Source organism: Phasianus colchicus, chromosome 5 (assembly GCF_987193195.1).
Source record: "Phasianus colchicus chromosome 5, bPhaCol1.hap1.1, whole genome shotgun sequence".
In the NCBI taxonomy this organism is placed as follows: Eukaryota; Metazoa; Chordata; class Aves; order Galliformes; family Phasianidae; genus Phasianus; species Phasianus colchicus.
This window is the reverse complement of record NC_143440.1, coordinates 24,097,132-24,110,482: the sequence shown is the minus strand read 5'-3', so window position 1 is coordinate 24,110,482 and position 13,351 is coordinate 24,097,132. Positions and strand designations below refer to the sequence as shown.

Genomic DNA, 13,351 nt, shown 5'->3' with positions numbered 1-13,351 from the left:
CAATGGCCATGCGTGAAGCGAGCAAACAATAGAGAAGGGTCCCAAATGCTCCCATGCTGCTTAAAGCAGAAAACTGGTACTGACAGGAGACAGTAAGTATGCAGGTTATATATCATAAGCAGGAATACAAAGTTAAATCATGCAAGAATATCAGAGAAGAAGACGACTAGTAGTTTGTCATTGAATTAAATACGACTGCTGGGTCAGTTAGAAGAGTCAGTGTCAGGATGGGGGAAGTGTAGTGTCCCTTACCTGCCCTCTGTGCTGGAGGAGGACGCATGGAGGGGCAGAAACTGGGATGGATCAGAGGCTACAAATCGTGGCAAATTTGGGAGTCAGCTTTTTTCTTGTCCCCCTCTTCTGTTGTATTTCAGGTGTGTTGATATTCTTTTTGCAATAACTCATTTGAGTGCCTGAAGGGGTAGCAATGTTGGATATGTCAGAGTTACTAACTCCTTCGTTTCTCTTCCATGCTTTCTCCTCCTGCAAGGAGCGGAAGGTACTTCATCTTCTGCTGTCTTCGCTTCTTAGCACTTTTAAGTTATTTGTTGATTTCTAGCATTGTGGCCAGTTTGTCTTCTGAATATTTATTTCACCCTTTATTTATATATTAAACTGTAAATGAACTGGTAGTGTATGCTTAAACACTTCAGGTTGTATCTGCTGTGGTGATGTTTTTGTTTTATTTTGGTTTTTAGATTTTAAGAGAAAAACTTACTAATTTTGTGTTATTTTTGCTCCTGTTTTTGTAGGTTTTCATAGAGCTGAATCACATTAAAAAGTGCAATACAGTGCGAGGAGTCTTTGTCCTGGAGGAATTTGGTAATTACATTATTTTGATATTAGGTCTGTATTCACATGGCAGTAACTCAAATTTCCAGACTCTAGATTCAGAATTGCACTGCAGTTTCAAAGATGGAAGGGAAATGTAGATTCCACTAAGAAGTTACCTAACAGAGAGATGAGAACTTAACATAAAAATTTGCACATGCACTTCCATCATAGTGAGACTTGTGGCCTAGATGCTCTTCCTGTAATAGAAAAATCAGGTGTTCTGAGCTTCATGAAGCAGACAGAACATCCGGTAATCTTGGAAGTGCATAGGAATCTTCTTTGGTATGTTCCTTTTTCTTCTGACATTTTTTTTTTTTTTAAAGCAGGACTTGCAATTTATCTTTCTCAACACGCTGTGCTTTCAGTGCAGAAAAGTTCTGCTAAATGTTTATTCTCCACTGTACATGGAGTTTAATTTTTGTTCTGTGCAGCAACTCTTCTGTAGATTGTAAGATTGTGGTTTTGGTTTCAGAGTACAACTGGTAAACTGTAGTAAAGTAAAGTTAAGGAAAATGGAGAATTTGTGCCATTTAGGCTATTCATTGCTATTACATATAATCTGCCCATAGTCTAATTTGGTTAAGTTCTGGGTTTCTATTCAATGTTAGTCAGATTATACTAGTATATGAAAAAAATGAATGGCTTTAGATGTGGCTCAATAGTGATACATATACTTCTCTTAACATAGTCCTCATATCTGTATTGTTTTATTCTTCCACCTATCTGTGTGGGTCTTAAGTGTAGGTCTCAAAGTTTTACTAAAAAGATAAAATTTACAACGTTGCTTACTTGCTAGATCAGCATCCTTTAGCTGCTAAACAAAATTTAACAGCTCCCTTCACTGTTCTCTAGTGCTGTGAATAGAAGATTCTGACTGATGGATTCTCTCTGATAACTTAAAAGAAATTTAAGGAGAGTGCTAATATTAATGTCTTCATCATTAGTAATATATTGTCTCCTTCTGGTGATAGAAAATTATAAGATATTGAAGTGGTATAACCTTTCTGACAATTGGTTGCTCGTTGTTCACTGTAAATGAATCTCCCAGAAATTTGGGATGGCAAGTTGTGAAATTTTTTCTCCCTTCCTGAAAATGTTGTATGTAGCTCAAGTGATCAGATCATTGTATTTAACCACTATAAAAAAAAAAATAGTTTAAGTGATCAAAAGATGTCTGCATTGTATGGTTGCATATTCTTTTAATATGTTTTCACCCTGAAGGGCATAATTCATTTTACTTCTGATAGAAATTGCTTGAAGTTGTGAAACGTATGGATAGGCTTTACAAATATTAGAGTTCAGAAGCCATAAAATTAGCTCAAACCATGGCTGCAGTTTCCTGAGAAAAATAATTGGATCAAAAGTTATATTTGGGTCCTTTTTTGGAGACTCTCAACTCAAAGTGTTTTCTTAATCATTTATTTAGATTGCACAAGATGACAGACAACATTTGACTTAACTATTCCAGTCAACTTCTGTTAATGATTCTGTGGTACAACTTTTTGCCCCTAAATTATAACTGTAAGGAAATGTTTTGTTCTTGTTTTACGGAAAATATTTGTAATCAAGGAAAATCTAGAACTGTGATAAGAAACTTAAGGAAATGTAATTTTTGGAAGAGAAAATAAATTGTGAGTTAGACGCTGAAAGAAAAGCTGAGAAATCATTTATAAAGTGAAAACTACCCTCTTCTCAAAGTAGAGGTACTAACAAGAATCAGTTTAAACGTAACAAGTGAGGCTTATAATTTATCCGTTCAGCTAATTAAGGAAAAAAAAAAGGGCAAAAGGTGTTGCAGAGAAGCTAACCTCTCCTCTTGTGCATAAATGAGTGACTACCTCATATGTGCTCTTCTAATTGTTAAAGTATGAGAAGTTGTGTGAATCTGTCCTGTGGAGGAAAAATTAAATTTATTAAGAGTGAATCGACATCAAGTTGCAGAGGCTTCTTAAAAATGAAGCTGCAGAGCTATGTTAAACATTTTGAGCCTTGCAATGAGATTCACAGTACAGAGAATATCTTGAAGTAGTGCCTCCTCTTAGGAGGTTTGAGTGCAGTAGATGTGTACACTAGTCTGCTGAGAAGCATTTCAGTGCAGAGTTTATTTTATTCTGCCAAGTGTGATTGCTCCAACTGTAGCTATAACACAGCAGGAATTAAAGGTCTGTTTGGTAAACCAGGTTTAGATATCAGCATGAAAGTTGCAATTGTAGAGCAGGGTACAAGCAGAAGTTCAGGAATGTTGCCCAAAAATGGAAATTGAGATTTGAAGTAGGTGAAAAAATGTAAGGCTCTTCCCCCTGGAATTTGAGTTACTGCTGTGTACTTGTGCTTTACTTGTGGCCCCTTCACCATGGCTGCTATGAAAACCTTCATTCTCCAGCAGGTAAAGTGATGTCCCCTGAACTTGTTGTATGGTAGTACCGTATTTTCATTCACAGAACCAAAGGCTGCAGAATGGTGCTTAATAATTTACTTTCTTCATCTGCTTGGTTTAACAGCATCAGGAATAAGTCTTAATGTTAGAAGAAACGTGCTTGTTCTAATCTCTTAATTTGAGGCTTGGGTGGGGTGGTTTTTGTTGTTTTTTTTTTGTTGTTCTTTTGTTTGCTTTCTGTGTTTTACAGTGATAGTGCTTTGACTTCTGTGGGTATAAATCTAGACCTGTTTTTTTTTGTTCTTCCTAACTCAGTCCTCTCAGGAGAATTTTCCCTACTAAAAGGACTGTAAAGGAGTACTGTACTTAAAGAAAAGGCAACTTACTGACTACAGAGTGAGGAGAGAGCACCTAAGCACTGTGCTGTTCCCTCTCTTACGATACAAGACTTTACACCTTCCCTTCTCTCCTTGTCTCATGGCACAAGGTCCTTACAGCTTTCCCTTCCTGCTTTTTGAAGAGTATATGAGCTGTTGTATGTTATCCAGTGGGCAGTGAGACTTACACAACTGTATAAATCCTACCCTATTTGGCTGTGCAACAGCCTCACTCCCACCTTTACCCCCTGGTGACAAGGAGTTAATTTGGAACATCTGGTGCCAACGGGTAAGGTAGCTTGGATGCACACCACCTTCTCTTGCCAACTCTGATATTGCTGGGGCAGTGTAGCCTGGGTGTGCACTTCCCTCATTTTTCAGTTGCTCATCTCTTCAAGAAAACAGAATTGAAATATCAACCAGAAATATTGCATTAATTTTTAAAACCCAATTCTGAACTTTTCAGTATTTTTTTTTCCAGGAATGACAGTACCATGACATACTAGAATTGGTGGGCACTGGTTTGTTTCTGGAGAGTTATCTCAAACCCAGTCTGCACTGCCTATTTTTGGCTCCTTAGAGCGTGATCCTTCTCCCTCTCCAATGTTTAGATGTGTCATATCATAAGTTGAAAAGATGACATCTGCATGGATAGGTTTTGTTGTGGACTTTTCCTAATTACTCATATTGAATTCATCTGCCTCTTTCTTTTTTGTCACTAGTATTCTGTGTAATAAAATACTTACCCTTCCCTTATGAATCTGGTATGGTTTGGTTTTGAATAATTTCTATACTGCTGCTAAATTTTTTTTTTTTGTTGTGATACAGAAATTCCATGGCAAATTTCAGCTTTTCTGGAAGGGAAGTATTCAAAGTTGGTTTTGTTATTACGCATTTTAAAATTACCATTTGTATGTTTTTAGTGTTGGTTTTGTTCTCTCCCGGTGATTTCCCATGGTATCTGTTCACAACAATATCTGTAGGCCAAGCGTGAGGTCAGATGCACAGTTTGGATGCAGTAAATACTAATGGGGATGGTTACAGCTTGCTTTTTTGTGCATTCCACAATGAAAGCAAAAGGCAAATTACCTTTAGCTATCTTATGTTCTTTCTTTCTGTTAGTTTGAGACAATGCAAAGGAGCAACGTGATATTTTCTAGATAATTTTTAATCAGTGCACTAATCCTCTTTTTGCGTAAAATCTTCAGGAAATTGATTTGAATCAAGCCTGATATTCTAGGAATACATGGAATTGAAATCTATGTTCTATTTTATGACTATGTGTTCAAAAGCAAAGAACGTTTTCATTGTCAGTATCAAGTTAAAAATGAGCATGCGTGTCCTCAACAGAAGAAAAGAGTATTTTAGAATTTCTCAAAATCTGGCTGTGAAACAATCTTCCAGCTTAGAAAAATTTTCTCCTTAATATCTTTTTTGTTTGCTTTTTTTCCTGTATTTCACTAACTTACTGCCAGAGTTTCCAACAGTTCTTATGAGATTTGTTTCTCAGCAGAGAAGGATTCAAACATCTAGGGAATAATATCTTTGAGAATCAAGTACTTAAAAAGTCCTACGGAATTGCTGCTTTATGTTTTAGTATAGCAGTCATTAAGCGCATTTTGTCATTAATTTTGCTGCCTAGCAGGAATAACTACTAGTAGAAAAGCCAGGGTCTCTTAAGAACCATCAAATATCTATTACGGTTTTCCAGACATAGACAATAAAATATTTTTGCCAACCTGAGTAATTCATTATCAGTATTGTCAAGGACATGTATAATGTAAATGAAGAAAAGAAAGAGAACCTAGAAGTGAGGGTAGTGAGGAGCCCTGTTCCTGCACCTGCTGTCTGTGTGCATCCCTTTCCTTTCCTATGGGAACATTGTGCTGTTTCTTTCCCTTTTTCCTCTCGTTTTTTTGAACTTTTTGTTTTGTCTCTTGCCCGTCCGGTTTTAGTTCCTGAAACTAAAGAAGTGGTGAGCCACAAGTACAAGACGCCAATGGTGAGTCAACTGTGATGCCTTCTGGTAGTTTTCTAGAGAATGTACCTTTACATTATCATGTGGTGAAGAGAATTGCATTGAGATTGCAGGATTTGCAGCGCTAACACTACAGTGAAAAACAGGCTGCTCTTTTGTTGTCTTCCCTTAGTTAAAACTCTCAGAAAACTTGGTGATTCTTGTTTCAGTGTAACTAGAGAAACTTACAGGTAATACAGAATGTGTGGTCTCTTTCATTAAATAGATCAAACCAATCCAGCTAGCTTGGATCTGTATCTTCAGCACAATATGCTATTGAAAGCATTAAACTGAAGACAGTGCAGGACACAATCCCTAATTCACAAAGCAGATGGAAAGGAAACAAATTCCTGGTCTTGTTAGCTGAGTTTATGAAAAGTTCCCATCTCCTCACAAAAGTGCAAGAGAATGGTCTAAGTATTGATTCTTTCGATACAGTTGAATTATTGCTGTGTTTTCGAGTTCAGTTTTGGATAAAATTTTTGAATTCAGCTGATAATTGTACTTAGCACTTTTACATGTATTTAATCAGGCTTATATATCTTACAGGGAGGAAATAGCTGCCAGTGATAATCATCATAAATGAATTGTTTTCAGTTATTTTCTCTGAAGTACAGTTGCATACATCTGGTAATTGCATGGAAGCTGACCATACTTCATAAAGAGGGAGAAGAATAACTTGATCTGTGAAATGTACTTTTATCTCAAAGGTTTTTTGTTATATGGTTCATCTTCTCTATTTCAGTTAGTAAGTAGTATGGACACTTCATCCAGATCTTGTTTATAGCCAGAGCAGTCATTTCACAAAGAAAGGCATGCACCAAAATACAAAAAATGCAGTGGATTTTGTAAAATGCTAAATCATCTGAATTTTGTTATCTCCCTTTCAAACTTCTTGTAGGCTCACGAGATCTGCTACTCCGTGCTGTGTCTCTTCTCTTATGTGGCTGCCATTCGTGGGAAAGAGGCAGAAAACAAAAGCAAACCACCTCGACCAGTTTCCAGTTGATCATGATATTGGGAAATACCTACCCTATGGCACCCTGACGTGCAGTATTTCCATTTTTACTGCAGTTACTGGAGCTCACTTTCCTGTCTTCTCTGAGAACTTGGTTATTTATGTATGACCCTGCAAGTCTTTCCCCATAGAAAAATCTAAGACTTCATTGCTCAGTCTCCTTCTGAATTCATCCTTAGTGGAGTTTTTGTATGGGCTGTTCATCAGACAGTTTTGAGCAACAGCATCCAGCTGTGAATGGCCTACTCTGGCCATTCCTTGGAATCCTTTTTTTTTTTTTTTCTTAAGATGACTACTATGGCTTAAGTTCAGTTGTTTTTTGTTTCTAGTGGTACTTGTTCCAGACTTATCACTTTACAACTGCTGACTTCTGCTTTCCAATTCTCTTGTGTGCAGTGAAAGCAGTCTGGTCCTGCACGTTGTTTAAATGTAATGTTTTCTATTGTTTGCCTTCTGTGTTGTTCACTTTTACCCACCATCATTGGAGTTCTTGATATATAGTTCTTCAAGCCCTTTTGGTAAAGATGATCAATTAAGCTACTATAGTCTTAAAATATCACATATGAAAATTGTAGTTTGGTTATTAAATCGGTCCATCTGTGGAGATGACTGCTTCTGAAGTGGAAAAAAGAAAGGAAACTTGAAAGCAACGTATCATGAAAACCCCCGACATCCCTTAAATTGTGTGGATTTTAGATTGGATGGGAGTTTGAATAATGTTTGTAGGCATCCCAGCAGTGTAGTTGATAGCAGTTAATCGCAGGGACCAGAAAATGAAAAAGGAAATGTATAACTTGGAAGTGTTATTGGCAGAAGCTCTTGTAATGTACCAGTGTAATTCTGGATTTGTAACTGTACAAGACATTTCTATAGTAACATGCAGAATGTGCTCAGAAGCTCAAAGGATTACTGTCTCCAAAACTTTTAATCTATTACTTTTTTTCAATCTATACTTTTGTATATCAAGGAACCTCTCAAATATTGTGTTAATGTGTAATGAAACTCCCTCAGTTAATACTATCCATCGCATTCCTTATTTTGAGTAGACTGAATATGAATTTTGCATCTTGTTTTTGTTATTGAACTGTGCTGCACTTGTCTGGAAAGCTCTCAGGATGCTGGAAGGTGAGACTGTCTAGAGAAAAATAATACTTGTGAAATACCTGGAAAAATGCTCTTGATGCAAACTGATGTATTGTATGTTTTAACGTAGGATTCTGAGTAAATGAATCTGGAAATAATCCTGTTTTGGCTTGGTCAGGGATCTACTATTTTGAATGGAATACACTAGTAATGAGTGAGGAAAATATGTAAATATTATAGTACAACATCTATTTATAGAAACTGTACAGCTGTCTGAATGTGAAAATAAAATGTCATTCAACCAGTGACTTGTTTTTATCCTGTGCTTTATGTTTTCTATTCATGCATCTAACTGCTTTTAGTTGTGATGTACAAAGTACAATGTACACGTACAGGAAATAATGAAAAAGAGCAAAGTATAAATGGATAATTGCATTTCTTTCCACATGAAAAATTGGAACTTCTATTTTTTGTTATTGTTTTCTTCCATCACGACATCCATATAATTGATACTTTTAAAAAGTGAAAGGCATGAATGAGAAAAATGGACATCTGAATTATTAGTTTTATGTGCACCTGCAAATAGAAGCAGCATAAGATTAATATGAAAGCAAAACTGAAATTAAGTCTCTAAATTAGCATGTTTTGTATTTTATTTTCTTCGATAAACTCAAAGCTTTCTGATAGCTAAACTCTAAGCTTTCTTTGATAGACTCTAAGCTTTCTGATAGCAGTACTGAAATTTGTAGAAATGTACTATTCTTGATATTATTGTATTAAAAGTGAAAATCCTTCAGTGAAGTCTGAAGTCACTGGAGACTACATAGAGGTTCCACTTACTGCAATGTTTGTTCCATGTAGGTGCACTATTTATTTGTAAGTTATAAATATTACGATAGCAAGACTTACTACACTCAAACCAGTTATCTAGAAATTATAAAGGAACAATTAAGGTTTTAAATAGCAATTAAATGCACAGCATCATTTGTCACCTACAGCTCCCTCTTCTTTCCTGTAAGAGCTGTATTTTTGCAGGGGTATTTTTGTGTGTTTGAAGTACAAACTTCTGGTGCTGTGCTGTATAGGCTGCTGGAGTCTTCAGTCCCAAGTAAGATTATAAATGGCCTTATGATAAAAATGCTCCCCTGTTCCCTTCCACAGAATGTTTGTTAAAGAGTAGTTGCAGAGGTTGCTCTTCAGGGGCAAGTAAGAATCAGTAACAGACTCTGCAAGTGGACTAGCACAGGGGTTCTGCTCCAAATGTGGTTTCAAAACTGAAGAAATTCTTGAAACGTACAAATCCATTCTTATACTTGATGATGTGTACTTGTACTTGGCAGGTGTTCTGGTAACTGAGGATATAGCATGTTCATCTGAAAAGCCATGTTTCTGCTACTAAATACTCAGTGCCATTCTCTGAAGACCAAATACAGATCTGGAGGTCAGATTTAAAATTTTCTAAGAGAATAAGTCTTTCAGAACAAGGTAAAGAAAAATCCCTTCCAACTTATCTTCGTCACTCCTAAGGTATGAAAGGTATGTAAACTTTTCCTTTGAGGAAAAAAATAACTTCAGCAATTTACGTGTGTTTTGACATGTCCTACTTCTTTTGATCTTTAGGTAAGAATTCCCTAAGCAGCAACAAGAACCTTCCAAAACCAAAGGAAAGACTAATTGAGAATAACTGGTAATAGTAGTGTTAGAATACTTCAAAATAGCTAATCTACCAGTTTTACCACTAGGAGGAGCCTGTGACTTAGTGTTAAATTATTTTAAGATAACTTTTTTTTTTTTTTTTTTTTAATAAATGTGATTTAATTTAATGTGAAATTTCCACAGCACTTAGACAAATAGTGAATACAGTAATTATGTGACAGAAATTCATGAACTTGCCTTAAAACTTAAGGTATTTGCTTTTCATGAACCAGTTTCTTGTTCTGCTATAATTCCTTGTTTCTGGAAGTTGGTTTTCAAAGTGACCACTAAATGTTCTCTGCAAACACTGGCATTTGTGACTGATTTTCCTGGCAGTTTTTCCCACTATCTGTGGGATCGCAGACCTTTATTGTGCTGTTCCAAAAAAGGTGTCTGTCTGTTTGTGACTGCCATTTTTGTGCCTAACATGAGAGGATGCACATCTTAAAGGTTAAAATATTCAGTATCAGTGAGTGTCAAAATGGTGGCATTTGCTAAGTGAAAATTAAAACTATTTTTTGAAAACTTTTAATGTTGGATGTTGAAATGATTCATTACTTTAAGAAAATGTTTATAAAAACTTCCTACACTGTTTATTAGCTTCAGGTAAACTCTGCCCTCTTACTTTGATGCTTTCAGGGCAGAAGGGATTGTAAGGTGAAATGTTCTTCTTCAAAAGCTAAATTGCTAGTAGATGTAAATTAAGAATTTAAATTCCAAGTAAGATTCTTAGTAATCAAAGGGTAAGGAAAAATGTGGTTGATTCCATGCTATCATAGGAACCTTTATGTTACGACAATACTAAAGATAAAAATATTTCTAGAGTTGTGAAAATAGTGTACTGGGTTCCCACCAAGTGTATTGCAAAGAAGGAAGCAGTAGCTAATATTGCTGATCAGGAGCAGGAACAAGCCAGCCATCTGCCCCAGTGTCAGGCACAGGCTCCTGCATTCACTGAATTGAGAACTAAATAGAAAATAAATGCTACGTTTCTCATGTAGAGAGTAATATTTAGATCTCAGTTCCCCTTGACTGTCAAATGGATTAAAGTTAGAAAAAAACTGCCTCTGAAATGAGATCTTGCTTCTGTGAGAAAAGAGGGCCTCTGTGCCAGTGGTATTTAGGAACTCAGTCACTGCTCTTAAACAAGCAAAGTTTTGGTAAAAGACAGCATCTCCTACCTCCTAAAGATGTGAGAATTAGGAGTAAGAAGCAGCACCTTTGTGCAAAGTATCTTGTCAGTATAAAGCCAAAGAGCTTTTGTTCTTCCAGAATTCACAGTTCAGACAGTTTTGCTTTTCACAACAATACATTTCCAAACAACTGAGTGGTGTTTCCTTGCTTCTGCTACCTGCAGTGGCTTTTTGTACAGTACTACCTTGTAACGCTCTTTAAGATGTTCAGAGTCAGCAGGAGCTTTGAGTTCCTACAGCTGTTTCCATTGTGGCTCTTCAATAAAACAGTAGAAAAAACATGCTGATTCTTTAAACAATAGTGATATATGACCCCTCTTTCCAGCTCTGTGTCTGAAGGTTTAAAGCTTCGTGTTGGTGACTGGAGTTTGAGTGCAGGTGAGTACAGCAGAGGACTTCTTTAAAGCAGATTCTGAGCTCAGATACAATGGCTAATTTTCTGTTTGTGTGTGCTTAGTATAACTGTAATTTCAAAGTTAACGTTCTGTTTACATGTACAATGCATCTGGGACATAGCATTTCCAGCACAGTCTAATTTTGTTTTAAAACATCAGTCCTACAAAGAAAGAACCATACATGCAGCAGGCAAGGGCAAACAGTGCTGCTTCTATTTACAACAGTTACTATAGTGATAAACATGGTTTAGGAACCTACATAGAAATAGAAATCCCCTTCTCCCAAAATAGCTATACACAAAAAGGAACAAACGGTGGCAGGAAAAATACCAAGTAAAGCTCTAAACAGTTGTTTCCTTCAAGTAGATGAAACCTCTTGTATTTCCATTCCTCTTCTTTCACTCTTTTTTGCCTTTTCATTTTCCCTCAGTAACACCATTGAAAGTGCCTATCTTCTCAGCATCCTGGATGGCAAGCAGTGTCTCTCCCTTTTCTTCCAGTTTCCCTGCTTGGATTCCTCACAGTTTCCCCACACTTAGTTTCTTGGCCTAGACTCAGCCAGCCAGTCTCAGTTCTGAACCTCAGTTTCTCATCAGATGTCTCTCTCCACTTCCCTTAGCATTATTCATAGGTACTTCTCACTCCCACCGTTATTGTGTAAATCATATTTCAGCCTCTGCCCAAGCAGTCCAGGCTGCACTCTTAGCCAATCTCTTGCTCACCTGGCTTCTGCCCTACTTCCAGTCAGTCTTTTTCCTCTCTCCAGCTCTTAGCAAGCTCTCTGTCACCCTCTTTCATCTTCTTTCATCCCTCAGCTTCTTATTTCTTTTGCACTTAAACTATTTCAGATGGAGTGAGAAAGACTGCCATTGAGGGAAGAGGAAAAAGTATCAGTTCTGCTGGTCCATGCTGGCTCCCAGCAGCAGCTCTTCCCTGCATTCCTTATTGGAAACAGTTACATTTCATAAATCATAGAAAATTTGTCTAAAACAGGCTCGTAACCTAAAAATAATGTACAAATCGTTAACATTTTTCTGTGCTGGAGGGCAGAGAAGAAAATATAATGCATTATAAACATGTAGTACTTAGCCCTGCTTACACCAGTGAGGAATTAACAAGTAGAAATGATCGAAATCTACTATACTTACTTATGCAACCTTACTGGAGGCTAAGTTACTTTCATCCACATCCTCAGTTCATGTATTTGAGTCCCACATCTGTATTTGTAAACAAACAGTGAAAATTGTGTGATATTTCTGATACTTGTTTTACAAACCGTAATGAATATGAACTCAAAGTCAGGTGATTTTCCATGGTGAAGAAAATAGAGGGCACACCACTTATGTTTTTCCAGGTTTTATTCCATAGTTTTCCTATCCACAGTTATTTTGTATGCATTGAAGTAGGTGTCCCAGAAATGCGTTTGTAGCTAGTTGGGTAGTTACCTGTGGTTTTAGGGCTGCTTGTTGTCAGCACTTCTGCCTGGCACAGATAGTAGATGTTTTTGTTCCATATCAGGACCACACAAATGAAGCTATTCTTAACTGTTTCTTTCAAACTTTCACCGGTTCAACCTGTTCTGAGACGCATCGCTTATGCAGACTGCTACAGGGACCGTCTCAAAGGCAGATGAAGGATATCTCGGTGACAGCTTTTGTTGCCCTAATATAGAGGTCTGTGGTTGGGAGGCACTTGAAAGGTATCAGTGGGCTATTTTTAATCGCTGTGGACTGTTCTTAAAAAAAATCATTTGTAAGGAGACAGGAATGGCTTTATTTCTAAACATGCTCCTGGACGTGATAGTTCCAAATTTTTCTCCTAAACACAAAAGGATTTTAATTTAAAGCTATTCTGCGATAAAGGCAACACAAATGACTTCTGTCCCTTCCCAAAACACCATTTCCTTTATTGATCTTTATTGACCATTGAAACATTAAGTTAAAGAGGAATTGCCATTGATTTGCTATTTTTTTCTGTTTGTACCCATTCTACTCAATTGCAGACCTCTCACAGAACAGCTAGCACAAGAATACTTTCTTAGAAGGAACGATTCCTGCAGGTGAGGTATAGAGACTATCTTAGATATCTACCTTGACTTGAATGGAAACGCTTTGTTACGATAATGTAGGAACCTCCTGACCTCTCACTGTAATTTTCAGTGAGTCAAATTCAATTTTGATATGTCGTTTGATATAGTAAGCTTTGACAAATTCAAAAAAGTGACTAAAAATTATCGTTGCCTTTTGTAGAAGAGCAGTATCGAATACCAAGCATTCTTGTGGCTTTTCTTTTTACTTGACTGAAAGCAAAGGTGCTGAGGCACTAATGGACTGACTGCTGCTCTTCCCCCTGCCAGGTGGTC

At 36.9% G+C, this 13,351-nt stretch overlaps 1 protein-coding gene across 16 annotated transcripts in view; it reads left to right on the top strand.

Moving 5' to 3' along the window:
• The window catches only part of MADD (MAP kinase activating death domain), a 67,975-nt gene extending 59,932 nt beyond the window's left edge, over positions 1-8,043 (top strand). For 12 of the 16 annotated variants that reach the window (XM_031593414.2, XM_090140896.1, XM_090140894.1 and 9 more), the window contains 3 exons: positions 753-822; positions 5,544-5,590; positions 6,507-8,043. In XM_031593414.2, the coding sequence (XP_031449274.1) occupies positions 753-822; positions 5,544-5,590; positions 6,507-6,614 (225 nt within the window). In that variant the 3' untranslated portion in view covers positions 6,615-8,043. The remainder of the gene's footprint in view (positions 1-752; positions 823-5,543; positions 5,591-6,506) is intronic. The other 4 variants (XM_090140900.1, XM_090140901.1, XM_090140899.1 and 1 more) reach the window with 1 other exon arrangement.
• The last annotated feature ends 5,308 nt before the right edge of the window (positions 8,044-13,351 follow it).